This window comes from Zalophus californianus, chromosome 4, assembly GCF_009762305.2.
Source record: "Zalophus californianus isolate mZalCal1 chromosome 4, mZalCal1.pri.v2, whole genome shotgun sequence".
In the NCBI taxonomy this organism is placed as follows: Eukaryota; Metazoa; Chordata; class Mammalia; order Carnivora; family Otariidae; genus Zalophus; species Zalophus californianus.
The window spans coordinates 19,682,965-19,708,599 of NC_045598.1; the positions used below are offsets into that span (position 1 = coordinate 19,682,965).

At 47.1% G+C, this 25,635-nt stretch overlaps 1 protein-coding gene across 1 annotated transcript; it reads left to right on the forward strand.

Annotated features, from left to right (window-relative positions):
* Nucleotides 1-11,687: 11,687 nt before the first annotated feature.
* LIN28A (lin-28 homolog A) lies at nucleotides 11,688-23,637 on the forward strand. Its single transcript, XM_027579315.1, has 4 exons — nucleotides 11,688-11,718; nucleotides 12,183-12,367; nucleotides 22,568-22,752; nucleotides 23,418-23,637. Exons 1-4 carry the CDS (start codon nucleotides 11,688-11,690, stop codon nucleotides 23,635-23,637), a joined length of 621 nt encoding a protein of 206 aa, XP_027435116.1.
* Nucleotides 23,638-25,635: the final 1,998 nt, after the last annotated feature.

Below are 25,635 nucleotides of genomic sequence, written 5' to 3' on the forward strand. Positions count from 1 at the left end.
TGGTCAAGATTTAGGCATCTGTTAAATCTCAGTTTAGAAGTCAGTTTCACAGGAAAGCTTTCCTGTTCCCCTTTCCCTTAAATTAAATCACTATAATTATTTATTCACTGTAATTCCATCCTGCTAGCACCGCGAAGTCTGGGACCTTGTTTTTCTGTCTCTTCGTGCCTGCATTTTTGCAATCCAGTGGCATAACGTCTGGTGTACAGTGCCTGGTACACGGTGGGGGCTTAGTATTTTTGAATGAGTGAATGAACAAAGGAACTTGGTTCTGGTGGGTGAATAAAGGGGAAATGTGGAGCCAGAGCGCCCCCTGCTGGACACAAGCGTACCAGGGACCCAGGACTCCTTCGGGGAAGAAGGCGGGGGTGGTAAATTTCTCACCAGAGGAGTAGTCCCTGGGGACTCTAACCTCATTGATGACTCCTACCGGTTTATGCCTTCTAACTTCTGTGAGTTCCACCCCAACTCTGCTCCCAACCTTCAGGGAATAGTCTGAGCCCTGCACCCATCCTCCCCACGACTGCCAACCACCTCACCCTTCTCCCAGCTCCATAGTGACGATCTCTGATCCTCCCCACAATTAATATCCCTTCCCCCTGGACCTTTAGCCTTGAATAAGGATAGTCCCAGATTCTTCCATCGATCCCCTTTCCTCCTCCTCCTTAATCAATCAATCAGGAGTGATTGGCTAGGGCATTGGGGTGGATGTGGGGAAGGAATGGTGAGCAGGGATCATGGAAAGTTGGGCGGATGGGGCTGGAGTGGGTGAGTGTGTTTCTGAAACTCCATCCTGTTAATGTTAGGGCCAGAAGAGTGAACTTGCCCTTGGGGAGAAGCGGGGGATGAGAAGATACCTGGGATGAGACATTTAAAAAATGATGGATGAGGAATTCCTGTCCACTGCCTTGACTGAGAAAGCATAAAACGTCTCCAGATCATACAGCACAGTCTGTGTGTGGTGGGGGAGTCATTGGAGATTAGGCTAAGAGAAATACCGAGTTTCAGTGAGAGAGGGAGGGAGCTCAGCGAACTGGACAGAGACTCAGAGAAGAGGTTGGGGGTTCTGTGAGGCGAGTGGAGGCTCAGTGCTGAGGCTATGGGGGGCAGAACAGAGAGGGCAGGAGTTAATCTTGGGGAAAGGGCAGCGGTCAAGAACAGATAGAAGTCACTCCTCTGGTGGGGAGGAGAACCAACCATACCTGTGTCTCTCCATAATGGTTCCCATTCCTGGCCCCTCCCCCAGCAGTGGCTGGGGAAGAGTGGCAGTTACTTAATGACCCTGAGTCCTGCTAGCTCTTCTGAGCGGCCTGTGGTCACTGGGGGGCTAAAGGAGGTTGAAGCCAAAGTCCCAGGTTATTGATCTCTGGCCCCCAAAGGTCAGCATCAGGGGCAGAGGGAGTGGTGTTGCCGCAGTGGGGGCCTCGGGGGACCCCACAACGTGGGGCTGTGCCACACAGCCTGGTTTTCATGTCTGCATCCTTGGCTCCATGACCCACTCCTCCCCTCAACACATACATCCCCCCCTCCATCCTGTCTTACCTGAAACTTCTGCCCGTGAGCTGTCTCCAGAGAAAACTCTGGTATCTGGACTTTTGAGCAGCGAGAGAGAGCATAAAAGCAGGGACTCGGACGGAATTACTTTGCAACTACTACCACCCTCCAAGACAAAGCTCTGGAGTCCATGGACTCACTGGTGAGCTCTGGGAAAGCACCGCTCTGGTGGTCAGGAGGACAGCCACAATTTGCTATGTGGTCTTGGGCAAACTTCTTAACCGCTATGATTTCCTTTTTCTTTCTTTTTTTTTTTTATGGTTTTCTTATATATAAAAATGAAGAGGTTGAATCAGATGAGCTCTAAACATTTCTTCCAAATAAACAATCTAAGATTCTAAGGAATTAAGTGGGGACAGGGGCTGACAGTCGGGGGTTAAGGGTAGGAATTAGGTTAGATTCAGAAGATGGTAAAAAGAATTCTGGACTTAGAAATAAAAACCTGGATTCTACTCCTAGCCATTATTAGCCATGGAATCCTGAACCAAGTCATTCATTTATTCATTCAACAAACACTTAATGAGCAATTACTCTTTTCCAAGCTTGTGCTGTGAGCTGGGCACACAATGAACAAGACATAGTCCCTGACTTCATGGTGTTACATTATGGTAGCCAATGGGAGAGAAAGACAAATAGCCAAATATAACAAAGTGGGGAGATACTCTGTTGTAGAAATAGGGTGTATTGGGGCGTCTGGGGAGCTTAGTAGGCTAAGCGTCTGCCTTTGGCTCAGGTCATGATCCCAGGGTCCTGGGTTTGAGCCCCACGTGGTCCTCAGGCTCTCTGCTCAGTGGGAAGCCTGCTTCTCCCTCTCCCTCTGCCTGCTGCTCCCCCCTGCTTGTGCTCTCTCTCTCTGTCAAATAAATAAATAAAATCTTAAAAAAATTTAAAAAGAGGTATAGGGTACTATAAGAACAAGGGAGAGGGATGGTAGGTTAGTGAGTGGGTAGCAAAGAGATCCCTGAATGAATGATGTCTATGTTGGAGCCTAAAGAATGAATAAGTAAAGGAAAAGTGAAGTAAGGGAAATGGTGCTTTGGGCAGAAGGGTAAACATAGAAAAACACCAGAAAGAAAGGGAGAGCAAGGGTATGGAGGCCCCAGAAGGCTCACTGGCAGGAGTCAGGAGTGTAAGTTTGGAGGTAAGTCTGGAATTGGGGGTAGAGACCTGCCCCATCTACAAAACTGAGATAACCACATACCCATCTTGCCTCCCTCCTTTTGCAGCAACCCTATTTTCCAGAGTCATGGGAAAGCACTCTGTGGTTGCAAAAGCATTGTACAAAGTAATGCACAGACAATGGAAAGAGGGTTGGGGATCAAGCTGGGGTAAATCTGGCTTTAGGTTAGCTTCCAGAGGAACAGTGGGACATCTACCAAAATTAAGGCATTGAGCCCCTAACTAATTTGTCCAAGATCACACAACTGGGGAAGGGTGGCCCTGGGGTTTGAACAGAAAGCTTGATCCTCAAGTCTTTGCAGAAGAGGGAGGGGACTTGTTCTAAAGACAAGTGGTTAAAGGCTATAGAGATCAGCTTCAGTTCAATGAAGAAAGAACTTTCTAACAATCCCAACTATCAGGGGATGGGCAAGGTTTCCAGAAGCTATAAGCTTCCTGTTGCTGGAGGTTTGCAATCTGAGTGTAGAAAATGGCTGGTGTCAAAGTGTCGTATTTGGGGTCTGGGAGAGCACTGGCCAGTCTGCAAGGTCCCTTTTGGCCTGATAATCTTGGAATCAAGGATCCAAGGTCTCCATTCTCTTTCCTCCATACTCTCTCCTTTAACAGAGTGGTGGGGGCATCTCTTCTCAACAGGCTGCTTGCATTCAGAAGAGGCCAGAGGGGGATAAAGCAGCTTTTTTTTTTTTAAGATTTTATTTTTTTTTAAAGGTTGGCACAGATAGATTTTATTTTTATTATTATTATTATTTTTAAGATTTTATTTATTATTTGACAGAGAAAGACACAGAGAGAGAGGGAACACAAGCAGGGGGAGTGGGAGAGGGAGAAGCAGGCTTCCCGTGGATCAGGGAGCCCCATGCGGGGCTCGATCCCAGGACCCCGGGATCACGACCCGAGCTGAAGGCAGATGCTTAACGACTGAGCCACCCAGGCGCCCTTTTTAAGATTTTATTTTTGAATAATCTCTACACCCAACATGGGGGCTTGAACTCACAACCCCGAGATCAAGAGTTGCATGCTCTACCAACTGAACCAGCCAGGTGCCTGGGAAAGGACAGTTTCTATGTATCTGTCCTTCTGTCATCTTTCCTCCACCATGGCCAAATCACAGGTGCCCAGTGATGAGGAGAGGAAAGGGACAGTCCCTTGTCATCTGGAAGCCTTGATTTTGGAGTGGCTTATAGGAAGTGTGGTGCAGACTCAAATGTCATCACTGGGATGCAGTGTAGCCTAGTAATTAGAAGCAGAGATTGTGGCATCAGGCCGACCGAGGTGGGTCACTTACTGTTTAGAGTTCCCCTGAACAAATTGTTTAATTTCTGAATCTGTTTCCTCATCTTGAAAATGGAGATGATAATTCCCACGTCATGTTGTTGTTGGGGGATTATATGAGCTAATGTAGATCTTGACAGAGTGTCTGGCACATGGTAAACACTCATATGTTGTTAGCTCTTATTTTTTGTTGTTACTTGCTGGGAGAATTTGAGGATGGTATTCAAACAGTCTGAGCTCCAGTCTTCTCTTCTGTGAAATGGGGAGATAACACCTCTCTCACAGGGTGGTTGGAGGGGGCTATGCCTAGCACTTAGCAGAAGTTAACAAATGTTATTTTCCTCCTTACTCTAAAGGAGGGGAATCAATGACACTTAGACATCTTTTGCCCTATTCTCACTCTGCAATTATCACAAATGCAAGAAGAGATCTTAGAGATCATAAATCTACTCTTCCTATTTGATATATGAGGAAACTAAAGCCCAGAGATTTGCTCAAGGTCACTCGGTGAATTAGTGATAGAGCTAAGACTAGAACCCAGAAACTTTCTTACCATACCATTCTGTCTCTCTTACTGACAAAATGTTGAATGAATGTGTGATTGAAGATTGATTGAAAGGAGGACAGGTCTCTCTGTATGTCTTCACAGGGACATAGAGGACTCACCAATGTGGGAACCAAACTTTGCAATGGTTCCTCAAAAAAGCTGTTCACTTTCAATTGTCCTGGCTTTCATTTCTGCTGTGCCTTTCCTCTGGAATGCCGTGTCCTCCTTGGCTTTCAAAGTCCTGTACAAGGTCCAGTGCAATGCCACTGTCCCTGCGGAAGACTTCCATAATATATCATATGAGTTAGTTTTCTTTGTTTCCACAGTGCATTGTACCTGCTTCTATTATACGTCCCAGCAACAATCTGATGGGACATGAATCTTTTATATCTGTCCTTTCCAATAGTTTTCTCCCCGCTAAACAGACAGGGAAACCAAATTTCAGAAATGAATCCTGAATTTGAACCCCCATTTCCTGATTGAGAAGGTGATGCTGGGAAACCTGCATTTCTAGTTCTTGTTATTAACTACCTATGGGATCTTGAACAAATCACTTAGATTTTAGGTCTTGTTTCCACATTTACAAAATGCGTGGGAGGAAGACAAAGTCTGAAGATACTAATTTCTAAGCCTCTTCTAATGTAAATTACTGAATCTGAACATGGATTCCAGAGTCAACCTACCTACCAGGGTTTGAATCCTGAGTCTATCACTTACTCCATGAACATGGAGTTCCAGGTTACTTTAACCCTTCTGTGCTCAGCTTCATCTTTAAATGGGAACAATAACCATGCCCATCTTATAAATTTGGTGTGAGGATTAAATGAGATAATTTATGTAAAGCACTCATCACAGTGTCTGCCACATGGTGAACCTTCAAAAAGCATTAACTATCATAATTTTTATTCCACTGATAACTGGGTTCACAACTTCAGCATCTAGAAAACTCATCTCCAACTTCAATGTCCTCAATGCAAGCCAACTGTTTGTTTTTTGTTGTTGTTGTTGTTGTTGTTGTTTTTACTGTTATGTTAATCACCTCAAGCCAACTGTTTTTCTTCATTTTGCTAGGGGTCAGCATAGCAGAGTGGTAAAGGGTATGGCTTTGTAAATATCAAAAAGGTAAGGGTAAAAAAAACCCACACACTTAGACTTGCAAAGTCCAGAAAATTTCCCTCCCATGGACCCTTTCTTAGGCAGTTACTCGAGGATGCGCTCCTTAAGTGTGACCAAGGAAGAGATTGACATGGGGTCCAGGAATTAGTGGCTCTAACCACTGTAGTGAAGGTGACAGGGTGACAGTCAGTCAGAGAAGCATGCCCAGAGAACAACCAGGAAGGAAGGCCTCAGGAAAGAGGCTCCGGGAAAAATGAGGACTAAGTGGAAAAGATAATGTGATGGATCCCTTGAAAATAATTGAGGTTATTTCAGTGACCATTACTGCAGGAAAGAAAGAAAGGTTGTTAGAGAGCCAGGAAAAATAAAACGTGGTAAAGAAAAGAAATTTTGTCCTATTTAGTATACAACTTTGGCAATATGGTGAACATTTCCATAATCATAACAATATAAACATTGGTTATTTGTTTGGTTGAAAGTGGTGATTTAACTGTACCAGGAAGAAGGGAAAAGGGAAGGCAGAGAGGTAAGAGAGATAAGTCCTCATCTACTATAACAGGAAATCCATAATATCTAAAATTGATAAGTCAGGGAATAGAAGTGCATGCATATTATTTAGAGATATGGGAAATATCCTCCAGAGAAAAAGGGCTCAAAGAGTGGTTGCTTCATGGGAGCAGAAGAGGTAGGGTAGTCTGGGGACTATTGTTTTTCATTATAATTCTTTCAATACTAATTGATTTTTTTAAATCACATGCATTAATTATTTTAACTGTTTTTAAAAAAAGTATAGAAGGACAATATTGGAGTGAGATAGATTTGGGATGCACCTTTTGTGATTTGTGAGTCAAGGCAAATCACCTAACTCTACTCACTAAATCTCAGTTTCCTCTCTAGGGAAATGGGGGTCAGATTAGGATGGCTGAGGACAGAAAAAGACAATACACACAAAGCCCCTAGTGCACGCCTGGCATATAATCAGCTCTCAATAAACAGTACCTACAGAGTCAGGAAAGGGTAGGTTAAAGGCCGAGGCTGAAATAGTATTGGGAAAATGACACCCTGCCTCCTGCCTCCATGATACATGACAATCATTGGACACATACAAATGGATACCAGGTGAATGACAGTTGCATGAGTTGTGACCCATGGGCCAGACTAGAGTCACAGTGAAGATCACTGAAAGGATCAGCAGCCATGAACTAAATTATGGTTGGGCATGGCAACTTCCATGCAACAGGATATCTGGTGAGTTACAGTCACTGGACAGTGGGCTATAGCAGGCTCATCATTTCCTCCTCTTGCTTGTACCTTGTGGGGGATGTGTCAGAAGGAAAAGATTTAGAGGCTGTCAGGGTGAGGGTCAGAGGTCAGCTGGGGTCAGGAAGTCTATTTCACTGAGGTCACTCTCGTCTCCTTTCAATGTAATGAAGCCATTATTGGTGAAAGCAAGTGCCTGGCGTCCTGCTCTGTGAAGCAAGGCCCTCATGGGGAGCAGGGCTGAAAGAAGGAAGGGGGACTCCCTTGGCTCATCCTCCTGCCAATTCAACAGGCCTAGAAGGTGAGAGGTACACAATCCCACTTGATGTAGGAAGCTCTCCCTAGTCCCTAGAGTGGGATGAAGATGACAGTATGGGTGAAAACAGATTGCTTCTCCCTGTAATTAGGAATGGGGTCTCTCTCTCAATCTCTCTGTACCTGTCTCTCTCTCTCACACACCACCATGCAAATATCACCTTAAAATGTCAGAACTGGAAGAAACATTTGTCTAACAACTAATTCAGCTCTCATTTTACCCTTAAAGGGTAAAACTAGGTGCCTTTCTTGAGATAACAGAGCAAATTAACAGGCTTGAACTCTATACACTATACATTTTTACTTAATTACTTGTTTATTGTCTGTCCCTCTCCTCTAGAATGTAAGCTCAGTGAGGGTAGGAATTTCATCTGTTTTATTCACTGACATATCATCAGCACTTTAAAACAGTGCCACCTGACACACAATAGATGCTCAATAAATATTTTTTAGGTGATTGAGTGAATGAACGGAAACACTGCACACATTGTATTCCTTTTCTGATAAGGTCACAGAGTATACTAAAGGCTTTGAAAAGTCCTGCATAGGAAATCTAGTTAACATACCATTTTCCAAACATTTCACTATAGAAACTTTTTAAAAATAGTAACGTATTAATCATCCCATGGAACTAGTTTCCTGAAGGACACATTGTGGGAAATACTTTTCTCAAATGCACCATTCATGTTAGCAGATGGTCAGGGCTTTAACTCCAAACCACCACCCTGGGCATTACCACAGAGTTCTCAGAACACTTCAGAAATGGGAGTTGGATGTAGGTGATTGCCCAAAAAAGGACCTGCTTTGGCTCTGGCCAGCTCTTTGATTTACAAAGCCAAGGACTTTTGGGGAGGCTGATAAATAAAAATGACAGATGAGCTGGCTCAGATAAGAGGAATCACAAGCTTGGGCCATACTTATTAATCATACTGAATATATAGTCTTGCTCCTCAGCCTTTTTGCTTGTACATATCTTGTTCCTCATTGATAAAATGGGGACAGTGCCAGTCACAACTTACTAGGACTATGGAAAGAATATGAGATTTGGAGTCAAAACATGTGAGTTTAAATTTGCTTCTGCCATATTAGCTGAGCTACCTTAAGCAGGTTATATTGATTCATTGAGCTTCAGTTTCCTCTCTTACAAAGGGGTATATTAATACCTATTACTCAGAGTTATTGACAGGCTTGAATGAGATAAGAAATGTGCCTTTCTTCTTTTTTAAATAATTTTTTGGCTTTTTAAGTTTTTATTTTAATTCCAGTTAGTTAACATACAGTGTCATGTGAGTTTCAGGTGTACAATATGGTAAAGAAATGTACCTGTATTCTTGATAAATAATAGTTGTTGTTATTAATGCCTGTCAGAATAAAAGCTCCACAAAGGTGGCATTTTTGTTTGTATTGTTTATTGATGTATTCCCAACACTTAGAACAATGCCTGCCACATGGGAGTGCTCAATAAATATTTTTTAAATGTTGAATGAGTTATTACTAAGACCTCTTTCAGCTCTTCCTTTTATGAAGATATGAACCTACACAAGAGAAATGTGGCAAAATACTTTAAAGAATGGATGTTCTTTGTGTTAATACAATACCTTCGTCTAAAGAGCCCTTTTGGTGTGCCTGGGTGGTTCAGTTTGGTTGAGTATCTGCCTTTGGTTCAGGTCACGATCCCAGAATTTGCCCCACTTCACAGAGCTGTGAAAGTAGACTCGACATTCAAACATGGGCAAGCTGACTCCAACACTTGTGCTCCTATTTTCCTATTAATTAAGAAAATAATTTGAAAACAAAGATTAGTGTCTCTTCTACTCTGGTTTCCTTTGCTTTTGTTTGTTTGTTTTCTTTTGTTTCTTCTGCTCTAGTTTCCTTTTTTAAAAAAGGTTTTATTTTTTTAAAGGTCTTTTATTTTTAAGTACTCTCTACACCCAACATGGGGCTGGAACCCACAACCCAGAGACCAAGAGTCAGATGCTCTAGCGACTGAGCCAGCCAAGTGCCCCTACTCTGGTTTCCCTTGAATCAGAAAACATTATCTCCTCTTTCGTCACCCTCTGTGGCCAAAGGAATAGTTAAATCCATTTTTCTGAAAGGGAGCTTGAGATACTTGCTCTGCTCTCATAGAATCGTACTGCTGGAAATGCCCTCTTTTTGGCATTCAAGAGAATCCCTTCACTTGTTTCAAGTGTGTCAGGGTCACTGAAGGGTTGAGAAGAATTAGGTTTTCTGGGAAGGACTTGGAGATGGGAAGTCAAGAAGGCATTCTCAAAGCTGGGAGCTGGGAGCCAGCAGAGCTTGGCCTTATTCAGCACCGTGGGACAGGGCTCCTGACACTCTCAGGACCCTGGACAGAGAGGCTGGTCACGCTTGCAGAGGGAACAACTCTCATTCGTGAGCGGGACCAAGCGAAACCAAACCGCTAAACTCCCTTTTCCCTCTTTTCAGCCAGACCTCAGTCACCTGCTCTTGGATCTTAAGGACAGAGATACAGGGAGTGCATATATTTTAAAGGCGCTAGTAAAGAGGGGAGATAAGACTCTGAGGTAGGAAGGATTATATAAATAAAAATGGCTTTGGCTGATGTACTTGGAAGAACTAAATTAAGGTTCTCAGTTGGGAGTGGGGCACTGCTAATGATATTTGTTAATGATATGTATTTTTTAGGCTGAGTAGCAAAGGGTCACAGTTGTCCTCTTTATCACCCAAAGTCCTATCCGCCATCCCTTACACTCAAGTTTTAGTCTCTTGAAGAGGATTCCATATAGGAAAGAGGGAAAAATAATCTCTCCCCAGCCCCTTGCTCTTCTCTTTTTCCCTTCACTACCCCCACTCATTCCCTTTCTCTCTTTCTCAAATACACATGTGGGCGCGCGCGCACACACACGCACACACAGACACACAGACACACAGAGGCTCAGGGTGAGAAGCGCGAGAGGTTCTGTACACTTGGTGGAGACTGAATTCAGAGCAAGCGGATGCCCCCGAGAGCAGGCTCTGTCTCTTTAAATGGGTTGTAGCAGTGGGGGAGGGGAACTGGCCGGAGCTGGCATTGTCCAGTTTGAACTGAGCACCGGAAGTGAAGGGGCAGGGCCAGGGCCGTGCACTGAGCCCCCGGCCATTGTCCATCTCCGACCAGGGCACTAGCCACCCCTTGACCAACCCTCTTTATCTCTTAGAAGGGGAGGCTACCTCTTTAAGTAAGGAGATTCTTTACTCCAGTTCGCCCCCCAACCTCACTCCTTGGGGAGGGAAGCGCACTTTAGGATGGGACTCTGAAAGGAGGGTCTGGGAACCCAAGAGTGTCCGGAGTCCTGGAAGAAATGCCTCCATCCACGTACCCACCTAGTCCCTCTCCCAGCAACAGATAGGGACGCGATTGGGATGGGGACAGAATGAGGACAGCTGGAGGAGGGAGGAACACTCTTTGGGTTCCTCCTGCTCGCCCAGGAAGCACCACGTGTAGTCAATTTTAGATACAGATTTGGAAGGAAAGGATTTTTTTTACACAGAATCAATTAGGAGCACTTTGAGAGATCTAGAAAAACAGTCGAAACTCAGGGAGGCGGAGACATTCAGTTAGTCAGAGACAGCCCCTTGAGAGGCAGCGCCTTGGTCAGGACTGGAGATCAGCCCTGCTGGGTCTCCAGCCTCCCCCCTGCTTCCCCAATCCAGGCTTCCTAATGTCCTGAACTCCAGGTCTATCTAAGCACACGGGGGGTGGGGGGTGAGAGCGGGTCAGCGCCAAGCAGCCGGGTCAGCTCGGAGGCCTGAAGGGGAAGGGAGGGGGAGGGGCGCTCAAGAGTTGGGGGAGGGGGAGGGCTCATCCATTTCTCCCTTGACAGGTGGTTTGAGTCTCTGATTGGCCAGCGCTGCCAGGCTCACACCTCCCTCCCCCAACTCTCTGGAATGTATAATTATCTGCGCGGGGGGTGGGGGTGGTCTGTGAGTGTGTGTGGGAGCAGTCACATGGTTTTAGAACTACCCCCCCCCACAAGCCCCCCACCTGTATGCTGCTTTGGGGAGCCCCTACTAAGTCGTTAAAGTACAGGATCCCAAATTCCGGGGTACTCAAGACTTCTAGGGCTGACGGCCCCCATCTCCAGATGTGTGTGTGGGGAGGGGGTGTCAAACCTCAAGATTCTGAGAAGGGACACCCCAGAGGTGTCAGAGACCATAGCGATGGGGGAGGGCCGGAGCTGGAGCCAGAGGAAAGGGAGGGGAAAGAAGAGGGAGGGGAGGGGAGGGGGCTGCCCCGCGGGGGGGTTGGGTCATTGTCTTTTAGAATTTGGGAGCCTTTGAAAAGCCGTGGGCCCTCCCACCGCTATTGTGCTGGGGAAGATGTAGCAGCCTCTTCCCCGAGCCACCCCTTTGCCTCCGGACTTCTCTGGGGCCAGCAGCCACCCGACCAGGGGCCCCGGGGCCGCGGGCTTAGCCGACTACCATGGGCTCTGTGTCAAACCAGCAGTTTGCAGGTTCGAGCTCGGGACTTACTGGGACACCTTAGGCTTCAGGGGCCCCCAGGAGCCACATAAAAGGGAGGTGGGGGAAATGTCCCCCAGACTGGCCGAAGGACCCTAAGTCTGTGCGGCCTCCTGCTTCAGGGGCCATTTCTGGACCAAGGAACCCTGGTGTCCCAGTGGCGTGCACGCCGAGGCTACGGGGGCGGGGGGGAGAGAAGAGGAGGGGCCTGTCCGTCCATCTATCCCCGGGCAACGTGTTGTGGGAAGAGGAGCAAAACTTTTGGGGCAACACTGGCTTCAGCGTGAGCTTGGGGAGCGCGGGAGGCGGCCAGGACCTGTCTTTCCTCGCCAGCTGCTTGGTACCTGCAGCCACCTGGGTGCCCATCCGGGGGCTGGACACTCGGGTCTCCCTGCTGGGTCTTGAGAGGACCCTCCAATTCCGTGGCCCCCCAGTTGAGCGCCCTCCCAACCTCCAGGTGGCTGCGCCAAGGCGCCGGAGGAGACGCCGGACGACGCCGCTCGGGCGGCAGAAGAGCCGCAGCTGCTGCACGGTGCCGGCATCTGTAAGTGGTTCAACGTGCGCATGGGGTTCGGCTTCCTGTCCATGACCGCCCGCGCCGGGGTCGCGCTTGACCCCCCGGTGGATGTCTTTGTGCACCAGGTGAGACCGATTCGGGGAACTTCGCCGGGGGAAGGGGATGTTGGCGCGCATATTCAAGGATGGGCGGACGGACTCGGCTGTTGGATTGAGGAAGATCGTGGGGCCCTCATTGTGCGCTCCCGTCTGTGCCGTGGCACGCCAGTTCTGAGTCCCCCTTAACTCCAACGGGACGGGGGTGTGCAGAGTCTATTATCAGCACCCCCAACCTTTACCGGAACCCCTCTGGCTTAACACGTGTCTGTTACCTCTTTCCCCTGGGAAGGGGGCAGGGGGCAGGGAGGTGACCCATGTGGCAGAAACTAAGGTTGTATTGTGCTTGCCGGTGGGGGGAGGGCCGAGCAGACCGGCCAGGGAAGCACATGCCCCTTCAGAGGAGGGCCCTGAGCGCCCAGCGTCTTTCACTAACGTGTGAATGGAGCTCCCTGGGCGGGAGAGAAGCAGGCAAACCGCTCCGGAATCAAACGGGTAAAGCTGAGAAGTCAGCCGGGTCTCCTCACCCAGGTGGTCACCCAAAACTCAAGCCCTGGGGCCTGAGTGAGTTTGGCAGATCCTTGAAGAATCTGGGGGCCTGAAACCTCTTCCAGAGTACCCATCTCAGACACAATTAACCCACTGGGGCTTTGGCTGTGGAGTTCTACCAGGAAGGAAAACCTAAGGAGTCCAGGCCTTAGATTTCTCGTCCATGCTGGGAGGGAGTTAGGTCACAACCCCAAGTTCTCAGTTAAAGCAAGGCAGCCCAGTGGGGGTGAAATTCAGTGTCGCAGGGCAGGGGGTGGAGGGAGGCTAGCCTCTGGACCTATTCTCTGCTTGGCATTTATGGCCCCAGACAGCCATTGATTGCTGTCCTAACATTCCAGCCTCGAACAAGGAGCCAGAGACTTCAGGTTTCCCTCCTCCCCGGCTTCCTCTTCCTCTCACCCCCTCCTGAATCTCTTAGAAGTGTTCTGGTGGTCCTGAGACACCAGCCACCCATAACAACCATGAAAGGGAAGTTGCTGCTCGGCCCCCTTGCACATTTGGAGGTTTGGTGTGGGACCTGGGAGGGAGAAATTGATCGTCAGGTCCAGTAGGTTGACACCCAGGCCGGGCAGGGAGGGGTTACTTCTGAGAGGTTGGCTTTAGGAGCCTTGGGGGGAGGGGAAAGGAGGATGTGGGGATTAAGGGTTGGAGCCTGAGGGATGGTATTCTGGAGGGGGAGGGGTGAAGGGAGATCCTGGGTGGACTGGTGGGAGGCTGCAGGGAAGGCTCCAGAGCATGGCCTTCAGCGAGGACACAGAGTGGGGAGATAGGGGATGCAGGGAACCAGTTCATGTTGGGTATTGGGGAGGGGGTCACTGGGATACTCGAACATACCCTGGGAGGGTGTGCAGCCGCATGCTTAGCCACCTCCTAGCCGTGTCCTGTATCTCCTCCCACCCTCAACCGCCCTCCCACCATCCCGACAACTAGTTCTGGCTTTGCCCCCCCCCCGTCTCATTTACATATGTGAATGATAACCCACAGGAAGTAATTGTGGGAGAATGAAGGGAATTGGCCTCTTTAGATCTATTAAATCACTTTATTACAGGAACCAGCTTTGAATGGCCCTCCTCAGCGGGGTAGCCAGCTCTCCCACTTTCCCATTTATCTGATCACAAAGAGATTAAATTCTGTTGGTCTAGAGACGGACTGGACAGCTTCCCCAACTTTGGGAGGCTTGGAATAAAAGAGACCCAACATTTTCTTGCCTCCCTTCCAAAGGCTGCTAAATAGGGGCTGGGAGGAATGTAGTCCCTCATCATCTGGGGTTCATTGGTACTATGCAAATCCCAAGGAAGGTGTTCCTGAACAAATGAATCTGTGCCTCAAGCCACTTAACATTGGGATCAAAAGCAATTGGAAAATACTGGATGGTCTAGAGGAAAGCAGGGACCTTCAGGTTTGGGGAGTGGAGCCTGCACCATGCTCCTTCATGTGGGTTAGTTGGGAGATAATCTGGGTCTTGGAATGTCCAGGGACATGCCGAGGTTGAGTAAGTTATCAAGAGGGAGTTGAGCAGGGAGAAGGAATCAGCAATTTGTCTCCCAAACGCCCTCCACCAACAGTCACAGGACAATGACTGGAAATTTCCTGAGCCTTACCTGGTAGGATAGCATGCTGCCGGGGCTTGGGTTGATCCTCAAACCCTACGGTAGCAGTAGACTGGTGATTACAGTCCCTGCACTTGAGAAATCTGAACTATCTCTTGGGGATCGAATGTAGAGGAATTGAGTAGATGCCGGATGATCCCTAAAAATTGTTCTAGGGAAGAAATGTGTTCCGAGAGAGAGAGAGAGTGAGAATGTGTGTGTGTGTGTGTGTGTGTGTGTGTGTGTGTGTGTGTGTGTGTGTGTGTGTGTGTGTGTGTGTGTGTGTGGTGGGCGGGGGGACGTGGGTAAGGCAGCTCTCTTTAAGAAGAAAACCTCCCCTTCTTTGGCTGCTGCTGGTAGGTACCCTGGAGTCTGAGGTGGTGAGAAGGATAATTGTCCTGGTAAACATCTACCAGGGGAGAAGGGTGGGAGCCCCTTTCTAAGAAAAGAGGAAAAAGGGGGGAAAGTAATCTTAACATTTTCTTTTCCTTCCAAGGTTGGGCTTATTTGGTTCCCAACACTATTCACTACTCTCCTTGCTCCCTCTCAAAACACTTCATGCCCGCCCCCCCAGTTGATGAGTAGGAAAGAAGACCTACCCTTACCCTTAAGAATAGGGGGGTACGAAAGAGATTTCTCTAAACAACCGTTTTATTCAGACGCGATCTTTAGATCTAGAACTCTCTGCTTGTCCCTGGGGTTAGGAGAATTTAAAAATCATAATATTGGCAGGTGGCCAGCCCTAAAATCAAGGTTTCTCAACCTCAACACTGTTGGCATATTTTGAAAAGGATAACTCTTTGTTCAGGGCATCCCTCGGTCGTGACAACCAAAAATGTCTCCAGACGTTGCCAAATGCCCCCTTGGAGGCAGAATCCCCCTCAGTTGAGAAATAGTTATATAGGGAAAGCAGGAGCAAGAAAGCACTAAATTGTTTTCCTAAGATTCACCAAGAATTTTGAAATCTTCATAGCCATTTTAAGAGTTTTGGCTTAACTCATGTTTCCTGTGGCTCAACTCCCAAACCCCCAAGATTTGTAGAAATTTGAGAACAAGAAAAGGCTCCCTCCTTATTCTACAGCTGCTCAGAACCCAAATATGTTTAAGATGGCTTTCTAGCTAAAAAGCAGAATTGGAAGGCCTGGAGGCAAAAGAAGAGCCCAAATCTGACTAAGGGACCAAGTTTGGGTTAGGAGGAAAAATTTCAATACCGAGGAACTGTTAACAGCTGAAGCCACGTGGCTTGCTTTTTCTGCGAAGGATGAGTGGGAGAGCAACCTCCGGCAGGGTCTGGATTAGGACTCTTGGGTGTTGGGGCCGGAGAGGGGAGAATGTAAAGAGATCTTTCCCACCTGGTTTATAACTTTACTAGTGCGTCTGATTACTCACCTCATATCTAGTTAGTGATGTGCTTGTTTTATCTCTCCTCTTCTAACTAATCTATAAGCTCTTAAGGGCAGGACTAGCTGTCCAGTTAGTTTCCTAGTCCTTACTTGGTGGGCTGAAGGAATGCATATGAAGTAAGGAGCTCCCGAATAAGGAGGCCAGTAACAGTTTGGGGTCCTTGTCAGTAGAGGTCTTCCTACAGAGAAAAAGATTAAAGATAGGGGAGGGAATGTTAGCTGATAACTGCTTTTCCAGACTGATGTCTAAAATAGGGCTGGGCTCTTAGATGCACCATGAAAGTTGGTGGTGGGATTGTCACAATGTGGAGACCCAGATGGGATCCTCTGGGTTTTTTTGCTTACAGCCTGGAAGCCACAGGTTTGGTCATTCTTTAATTTTTTCATCTTAACAGGATAAATCAGATTTTAAGAAGTAAGTGAATCACCCTGATTTTCAGAGAGTTAGTAGAGGTTAGTTGAGCGTTACGGGATCTTCTCGGGTCTTTCTCTTTCTGAAGAGACATGCTTTCTGGACAGTGTCCCAAGTAAAGGCTGTGCCACCATCCTGAGTGAGCTTTCAATATGAGAAACTTGTCACCTTCGTTCAGCTGGTGACACAACTGCCTGCCTTTTAGTGACTTTCCCCAGGGCAAGATTGTTTCTGGAACATTCCTAATCAAACCACCCTACTAGAATTGCCCGTTTGCGGAGGGGAAACTGCTCTAGGCAAAACCTACACCCTCCCTTCTTCCTGCAGGCAGGAGTAACAATTACTATCTATATGAAGTCTGGGGTCAGGCAGTGTGGGGGAGGAGAAAAATTTCAGGAATAGTAAATAATTTGTAAAGACTCATTTCAAGTGATCTCAGCTTGGAGTATTTAATTCACACAGGAACTCAAAGTCCAAGAAGAGTAAGTGGCTTTTGTAAACGGTCAAGAGCCCCAGAACAACTGGGTTTTTGGCTTAAAACTCCAGGACCCTTTCTTCTGCACCCCTTGGGTGGGTGTGGGCCCTGGTGAGAAGTCAGTTTCCTATCCTTGAAAGTTTGGTCCCCTTGAAACTCCTTCCTGAGGACAGAAGCTTCCTGCCCTAAGGAGCTGGGGAGATAAAGCTCTGGTTTTCAGCTCAGAACCTGGCAACTCCTTCAGTCACCTTTCAGTCACCCTGCAGTCACCCGAGAGCGGCTTTTAATGCAGACAAGCTGCTGAGCAGCACCACCTGGTGGAGGACTCCAGGCAGGAGCTGGGGTCCTGGCTGTGTCCAAGCAGAGGCACTCTCTGGGGGTTGCCTGTCTGCTGGCAGCCTCTGGTTCTGGACAGATCTCTTTCCTCAACCCTCCCTGACACATCATCAAACAAACTGCTTCTGGTAGAGCTGGTTGGTTTCCTAGCCCCTACCAAATCCTACCTTCAGGAATGAAGCTCAGGTAGGACTATGACACCACCTCAGGACTGAGTCATTTCTTTCATCGGCTTCCTTTCCTTATATGCGGCTGTCAGAAAGTTCTAGAATATGTGTATGTGATGTGCATTATATTGCATAGCACTGGCTGGAGGGTCAGGCTAGCTGCAATCAGAGCATCTCTGCGTCTCACTGAATTTGGACGAGGTGCCTCCCTTCTCTGCCTCCCTGACCTCAGCTGTAACATGGGGTCATAAAAAGGCCTACTTGGCAGGCTTGGTATAAAGGGTAAGTGCTTAGAGCTCTCCTTAGCATCTCCTTAGCCTTACTAAGCATGGATACATATCAGCAACTTATGATAGTGGAGAGCGTGGTTGAGTCCACAAAGATTTGGGTACTGCTAGGTGTCTAGCACTGAGGGGATAGGACATGCACTAATCAGTCTTGAGCTGGAATGGCCCTGAGTGTTGCAGAAAAACCAGGAACTCAGACTTGGATCCCTGAGACTGAAGCAAGTTTTCCTGAAATTCTGCCTGCCACTTCTGTAGAAAGGAGCAATGTGACTAAAAATGGGCCTTGTTGGAGCTGGTTATCATGAAGTCTGATGCTCTGCTTTTACAAAAGATTAAAAGACCCACGTGTGTCCGACCTTATAGAGCAATTTCCGGGGAAACTCAAGTGCCTGTATGCTTTTTACTCCATCACATTCTCTGAGTGACCCCTAAGCTCCTTTTTATTATATAAACTGCTGAAGCCACCGATTGATGCTGGGATGGAGTATTTGATGAGGGGAAGGTTAGTGGAGACAGTGGTGAGGTATTAAGAAGGAAGCAGAGGGTCTAAATAGAGAACTGGCCTAAACCCTTCCCTGCCATCCAACAGAAGAAATGCCACCGGCCCCCGTGCAGTGGGCCCCCTGTGGGCTGCCCACCCTCCGGCCTTGAACAAACTAGGTAAGGAAGATGGGAAGGAAGCCTGCCTCCCCCACTAACTTTTAACATAATTTATTGGAATAAATAACCCTCGTTCAGGTTCCTGAATAAAGGATTTGACCAAAGATAACAAGGGTTGGGGGGTGGGCAGGGGTCCTGTGTAGTTCTTTCCGTGGAAGGCTGGAATGGCAGGTCAGGGAGAAGGAAGGATGGCTGCTGGTGGTGACTTTGGCAGACTCAGCAGGCTTGACTGGGAAAGAAAGGTGTCTCTATCCATTTCTTTCTGTGACCATAACCCCGACGTGGAGAGGAAGGAACTGATGAATGTGGTGAATGTGGGTTGGGGGGGAGTTGGGGGAAGCCGCAGCCTCTGGAACTCCAGGAATCTGACCACCAGAACCAACCAGTGTCAACTCTTTGTTTCCTGGGGCTGGGCTCTATTGGGGGAGCTCAGGCCTTGCCCCTCCCCCCCAAGCCTTTTCTTTTTTGGAGGGGATGGGGGAGGGGCGGGGCCCTGCTTTGTGTGTCGTTGGGGGTGGGGTGGGGTGGGGGTGGTAGCAAGAATTTCAGGCTCCTTTCTGATGCAGGCCCTGTGAGGCCAGCTCAGTGGGGCTGCACGTTGATTACCTATCTGATAAGAGAGGAATTCAAACTATGTGTTGTAGAAAGGGGCGGGGTGGGGGGCAGGGAGCCACCCCTGGAGACCACCAGTCTAAATCTTGACCGGCTATGGTAGGGTGCCTGCGGGGTTATTTTTTTTAAAACTTTTGAGAGGTTTAAATTGACCTCAGATCCTCCAGTGATGGAGTGCGTGACCTGAGAGGACCAGTCAGTTTCACATTGCCCACACTGGTATTGTCTTGTTCTCCCAGGAAGCCTAGGAGGTGTAGATGGATATTTTTTTCTGAGTTTCCACACTTAACAAAAACCAGAGTTAAAATTTTGAGGCTCTTGACACTTTGTTCTCACTGTTACCCTGCCCTGATCCAGTCTGAAGGGGCTGATAACTGCTACTCACTGAGGATTTATGTGTGGCGGGCTATGTGTTAACCACTCTTCATGCATAAAACCTCATAGCTCCTCCATAAAATTAATATTTGCTCCATTTTATAGGTCAGCGCAGAAAGGAGGGAACAACAGGCCCTCAGACTCCAAACCCTTGTTCTTAATCACTTACCTGCTCAATCACAGCTGGAACTAGGAGTGTCTCAGCCTCCGAGCCCACTAGGCAAATGGGAGGACCTGGGATTGTACCTTCTGACCGACTGGCTTGTCCCAGATGAATAAGAAACAAGTCAAATGTAACTTCAAATCAGGGTGGTTTCTGTGCAACAGGAAAGGGGAAAGAGCCCTGCAGTGCTTTTATTTCCTGCTTTAACACTCTGCCCCTTGCCTCACATCAACATTGGGGGAGGGGAGCAGTCTTCATGTCCTAGGCTGTTCCTGTGGGAAGGAAAAGACAGGAGAGGCTATTCCTGTGATGGAACTGGTGGACAAAAGCTACAGATAATAATACATGAAATATTAGCTGAGCACATTCTTGATGTTTCCATGCCCATATAATCTTCATTAGAGGCTTAGGTGAGTAATTTACCTGTTACCCCATCCTCTGAAGGGGCTGAGGGCCAGAGGTGAATGATTGATTTAAGGTCATACAGCCAACAGTTGGTAGAACCAACATTTCATGAACTACCATGTCTGGCACTCAAACATAGGCTCTTAACTAATGATCTCAATGGGATCTTTGTCTTCAGCAACGCAATCTGAATTAAAACAACAATGTAAATGGCGGAGAAATTGGGATCCCATCGGCTAAAGAGCATGTTGCATCTAAGACCTAAGTCCCAGTTTGAAATATTCCTCCTACCAACCACTACCTGTATAATATAATAATGTTACTTATTCATGCTCCCTCAAGCCAAGAGTGGGTGCACAGTGATCCCTTTTGCTTCTCTGAACCCTATTTTCTATGACTACACTTTGTTGACATTTGACACACTCTTTGGATATTTGACCATAATGGGGTAAGCTATAATGAAGTCTATTCTGGGGAGGCTATGGGAGAGGCTTTCACCTGCACTAAGGTGTTGCTGTTGATGTATTAAGTGGCAAGGTGGAATAAGCTGTGAGCTTTATTTAAATCAGGAACCCTGGGTTCTTCTGACCCTGTTACAGCTGCTCACCTAGCTACGTGATAACTCCCATTTTCTGGGAAGGCTGCTGGGCAAGTGTTGATATTTTTAAATTTTGGTAAAAACGTGGTGTTTTAATGGGGTTGTTCCAAACATTCTAGATCTTTTTTTCCTTCACCAAGTAGTACTTGGTCATCTTCCCAAGTCAGATAATTCAGATTTACCTCTTGGATCATTGGTTCATTCAGAAATGTGTTAGGCATGATATTCTGTGATTTTTTTTTTCTTACTGATTTATAGTTGCTTTTTGTAGTTTCATCAGTCTGTCTTTTTACAGGATTTTTTAAAACTTTTTTTTAAAGATTCATTTATTTGACAGAGACAGCGAGAGAGGGAACACAAGCAGGGGGAGTGGAGAGGGAGAAGCAGGCTCCCCGCTGAGCAGAGAGCCTGATGGGGGGATCATGACCTGAGATGATCTCAATACTGGGATCATGACCTGAGCTGAAGACAGACACTTAACGACTGAGCCACCCAGGCGCCCCCCCCCTTTTTTTTTTTAAATATTTTGATATTTAAACCTTCTGGAATGTATTTTGCATACATGCGATAGAGAGTATAGAAGTCTGGCTCCATATCCAAAACGGACAGCTAATTTTCTCAACGGTTTTAAACTCTTTCCCTCACCTGTTGATTTCTCTATATGTACTTGGATCTCTTAGTGGATTTTCCCTTATAAACTTACTAATCCATCTGCTTGGGTCATACTGTCTTTTTCCTTGACCTTGCGGTAACATTACTTTGATAGAATTCCAAACCTGGAAGAAGGTTGCAAGAATAATACTAGAAACTCCCCATATGACCTTTACCCCAAAACTCCCATAGGACCTTTACCCAGATTCAGCAATTCTTAATATTCTGGCCCAATCGCCTTGTCATTCTTCATTGTACAAATAAACTTTTTTTGTCTCCTTAATCCTAAGTTACAGACATCAAGCACCTTTATTGCTAAATATTTCAGTGTGTATTTTCGAAACTAGGGTCACTCTTTCACAGTCTCAATACAAAGATCAAAATCTGGGCATTTAATGTTGAAACATCTGTATTCCAATATGTAAATTTTGTGAGTTGTCCTAATGGTTTTTAGCCTGTTCCAGGACCCACTCCAGGAGCATGCATCACACTTAATTGTTGAGTTTCTGTACTTATTCAGACTTTGTTTTTCATGACCTAAACGTTTTTTTTTTAAGATTTTATTTTTATTTGACAGAGACACAGCAAGAGAGGGAACACAAGCAGGGGGAGTGGGAGAGGGAGAAGCAGGCTTCCTGCGGAGCAGGGAGCTCGATGCGGGGCTCCATCCTAGGGTGGGATCATGACCTGAGCTGAAGGCAGACACTTAATGACTGAGCCACCGAGGTGCCCATGACCTCAGCATTTTTAAAGTGTACAAGGCTCTTACATTTTACAATTTTATATTTGTTGATTTCCCTTCCTTTCTCTCTTTCTCTCTCCCTCCCTTTTTCTTTTCTTTCTTCTTTTTTCTTTTTCTTTTCTTTCTTCTTTTTTCTCTTTCTTTTTCTTTTCTTTCTCTCTCTCTCTCTCTCTCTTTTCCTTCCTTCCCTCTTTCCTTCCTTCCTTCCTGTAATCTCTGTACCCATCATGGGGCTTGAACTTATGACCCCAAGATCAAGAGCCACATGCTCCACCAACTGAGCCAGCCACGCGCCCCTATTTGTTGATTTCTTGTGCATGCTAAGTTAAAAAAAATTTTTTTTTAAAGATTTTATTTATTTGACGGAGAGAGACACAGTGAGAGAGGGAACACAAGCAAGGGGAGTGGGAGAGGGAGAAGCAGTCTTCCCCGTGGAGCAGGGAGCCCGACGTGAGGCTCAATCCCAGGACCCTGGGATCACGGCCTGAGCCGAAGGCAGTCGCTTAACGACCAAGCCACCCAGGCGCCCCTAAGTTTAAAAATTTTTGATCTGTTCTATTTTAGTTTAAACGAGAATAGCTACCAAAAATGTTATGGCATCTGATTATGTAATGATTGTTCTTTGTTAATGTAACATAGATCCCTTGTTCTTAATTGTGGGGCTCTTTGAGTTGACAGTTTCTTTACTGATAACATGGCAGTATTATCACACTTCTTCTTCATAACTTACAAGAATTCATGTATGCAGGTCTTTGGTGTAAGCGTGGAGAACTAACATTAAAATCTACCATGTTTCCCTTCCCCAGAGCAAGCTGCACATGGAGGGCTTCCGGAGCCTGAAGGAGGGTGAGGCAGTGGAGTTCACCTTTAAGAAGTCGGCGAAGGGCCTAGAGTCTATCAGGGTCACCGGCCCTGGTGGGGTGTTTTGTATTGGGAGTGAGAGGCGGCCCAAAGGGAAGAACACACAGAAGCGCAGATCAAAGGGAGACAGGTATGCAGGTGGCTTGAGAGGGGAGAGCTCGCCCGATCTAGCCCCTTTCTTGGACCGGGATGCCAAAGACAAAATGAAGCCTGTGGTCCCTGGCAACACCTCGGTTTTCGGGGTTTCTGCCTTAGGATATGGGAGATGGGGAAAGGGCTGTAGGTGAGAAGGGCATATGATGACTTAGCTTTTTGACTTGACAAGTAATTTTGCTCTGTGAGCTCTTTTCCTCCATTGTTAGTTAAGGGCAGTGATGCTAGCTAGCCTCACATTACTTTAGAGACAAAGGAGACCATGAATGTGAAACTCCTGGAGCAGATCATATGGTCTGATTCCTTTAATTGTCCTTATTTTTAGTGAATGACAGGTACCGTTTCTTAAGGGTCTCACCTATCTCCCAAATTACAGTTTCCAGTTGGGGTCCATGACTTCCATTCTCGATATTTCAGTATTTTCAGGTTGACCTGAATCTGAAGATACCATCTAGACAATTACAGATTTGGGAAGAACTTAGAGGTAGTAGTTGTGGTCATATTCTTCCTTTTCTAAGTGGGGAAATTAGTTTCCAGGAAGGGGAGTGAGTATAGTAACTGACCAGAGCCCAGGTGTCCTCACTCAGAGGAAGGCTTCTGCTCTCACTCCTTTCTCAACTTGACCATCCTGCTCTGTTCTAGGTGCTACAACTGTGGAGGTCTAGACCACCACGCCAAGGAATGCAAGCTGCCACCCCAGCCCAAGAAGTGCCACTTCTGCCAGAGCATCAGCCATATGGTGGCCTCATGTCCCCTGAAGGCCCAGCAGGCCCCCAGCTCACAGGGAAAGCCAGCCTACTTTCGGGAGGAGGAAGAAGAAGAGATCCACAGCCCTGCCCTGCTCCCAGAGGCCCAGAATTGAGCTGCAGTGGGTGGGGGCAATTCTTTGGCGATCAGGAAGTTTTGAGGAGCAGGCATCAATCGGCAGAGCGGAGAAAGTGGGGACAAGGTGGGTGGGGGGCAGCTGGCTCTGCCATGCATCTCAGGCTGGGGTCCACAGCATCACCCCCTCTTCCCTCTTGGCACAGGGTAGGGGGGAAGGGGTGAGGCCAATGATCTCCAACCACGCTATATCCAAATGCTCTGAGGGTTCTGGAGAAAATCCTTCCCTGTGTGCTTTATATGAGTCTCCGCCCCTAGATCTCCAGCTTTTGAAAGTGGCCTGGGGAGGGGAATTGTTTTCCTTTCGAAGGAGATGTAATAATAATTGTTCCCATGCCAGAATGTAGAGATTTAAGCATGAGACCACATGGATGGGCCCAACCCACGAGCCACTACATTCTGTGGGAGGGAGTCTCTCAGGGGTAAGGCAGGTTTTTCGACATTTTGTCTCATAACCTACTGTTGGGATATAGGGTACTGAGGACTGTCTCAAGCAATGGGTTGTGACAGTAGCCACAGGATTGTTGGGGGAACAGCTACAGACCTGCTGCTCCGAAGCTGACTCCCACCCCATTCCGGGCCAATAGAATTTTATTTATTTGCTCCCATGGACAACCGCACCTTGGGCCCCACTTTCTCCAGGATGCCAACTGCACTAGCTGTGTGCGAATGACGTATCTTGTGCATTTTAACTTTGTTTTCGTAATATAAATATTCTGGTTTTGTATTTTTGTGTATTTTAATCTTAAGGCCCTCATTCCTGCACTGTGTTCTCAGGTACATTAGCGATCTCAGGGATAAGTCGGCAGCAGCTCCGGGACTGCACAGCAGGAATATTTTGTTTGATCACCAGGGAGAACATCTATTTGGAGTGCATAGCCTATTGAACTACCTCATTTTTGGCAATTAGAGCTGGCTTTTCTGCCATAGTGTTCTCTTGAAACCCCTCTACCTTCAGTGAGCCATGGGAGACTAGGTTTTAACTCAGTTGCCCCATGACTTGATCTCCTACTGGAAGATTGGAAATTGGTCTGAACAGGAAAAATGGTCCAGGAAATAGCGTCAGGAGAAGCCGCACCAGCTGAAAGGTGCCAAGGGGAAGCCAAGATTAGTTGGAGGGTTGTCTATACATGTAATAAAGGATTCCTGTTCCAGACTTCTAATCCCAGGGCACGGGACTCACTTTACATACCAGATCCATCCTTCACTGGATTGGGCTAGGCCTACCATGCACAACAGGGTGTGTGTGTGTGTGTGTGTGTGTGTGTGTGTGCGCGTGCGCGTGAGTTTTAAAAATGAGTTGGTAAGGATGGGTTTAAGAAGAATAACTCTGGACCCATCTTGAGCTGCCCAGGGATGTGTGTATGAAACGAAGGCTGAATTTCTTAACCTTTATAAATTCTGGGCTTTTCTTGTTGGCTTCCAGAGAGACCATAAGCCATGGCTTCTTCACGGTGCCCAGAGCCGGTGTCCTGTCCTGCTGCTGCAGTGGTTAGTGTCGTGGTAGCTAAAGGAGAAAAGGTTTTATTTACATGCTATGAGATCACCACAAACCTACCTCACTGTGTTGAAACGGGGCAAATGCAATAGAACGCATTGGGTGATGTGTGTCTGATCCTGGGTTCTTGTCTCCCCCGCTCGCTGTCCCCCTTCTAGTTTTCGTATTTGTTTGGGTTTCGTAGGACTTCACGAATAGCGGACTGGGTGATTGCTAGGTGGCCTGGTTTGTGTAAATATAATGTGTTGGTCTTCTCCATGTTCTTTTGGGGTTTTATTGTTTACAAACTTCTTTTTGTATTGAGAAAAATAGCCAAAGCATCTTTGACAAAAGGTTCTGCACCAGGAAAAGAATCTGGAACATAGCTTGGTGACCCCTCTGGAAGTGTGGCGGTCTGAACCATCCTTTCTTTTGTGTTCCCTTCCCCTTTTTCCTATTTTGGGCCAGATCTTCTGTCCTAAAAACTTGACTCCTACCCTA

Excerpts from the sequence above, each read along its gene's own strand:
- LIN28A (XM_027579315.1), top strand. The coding sequence starts at position 11,688 with ATGGGCTCTGTGTCAAACCAGCAGTTTGCAG. Across the intron at positions 11,719-12,182 it reads GTCAAACCAGCAGTTTGCAG|GTGGCTGCGCCAAGGCGCCG; the intron begins GTTCGAGCTCGG and ends CCCAACCTCCAG. Across the intron at positions 12,368-22,567 it reads TGGATGTCTTTGTGCACCAG|AGCAAGCTGCACATGGAGGG; the intron begins GTGAGACCGATT and ends TCCCTTCCCCAG.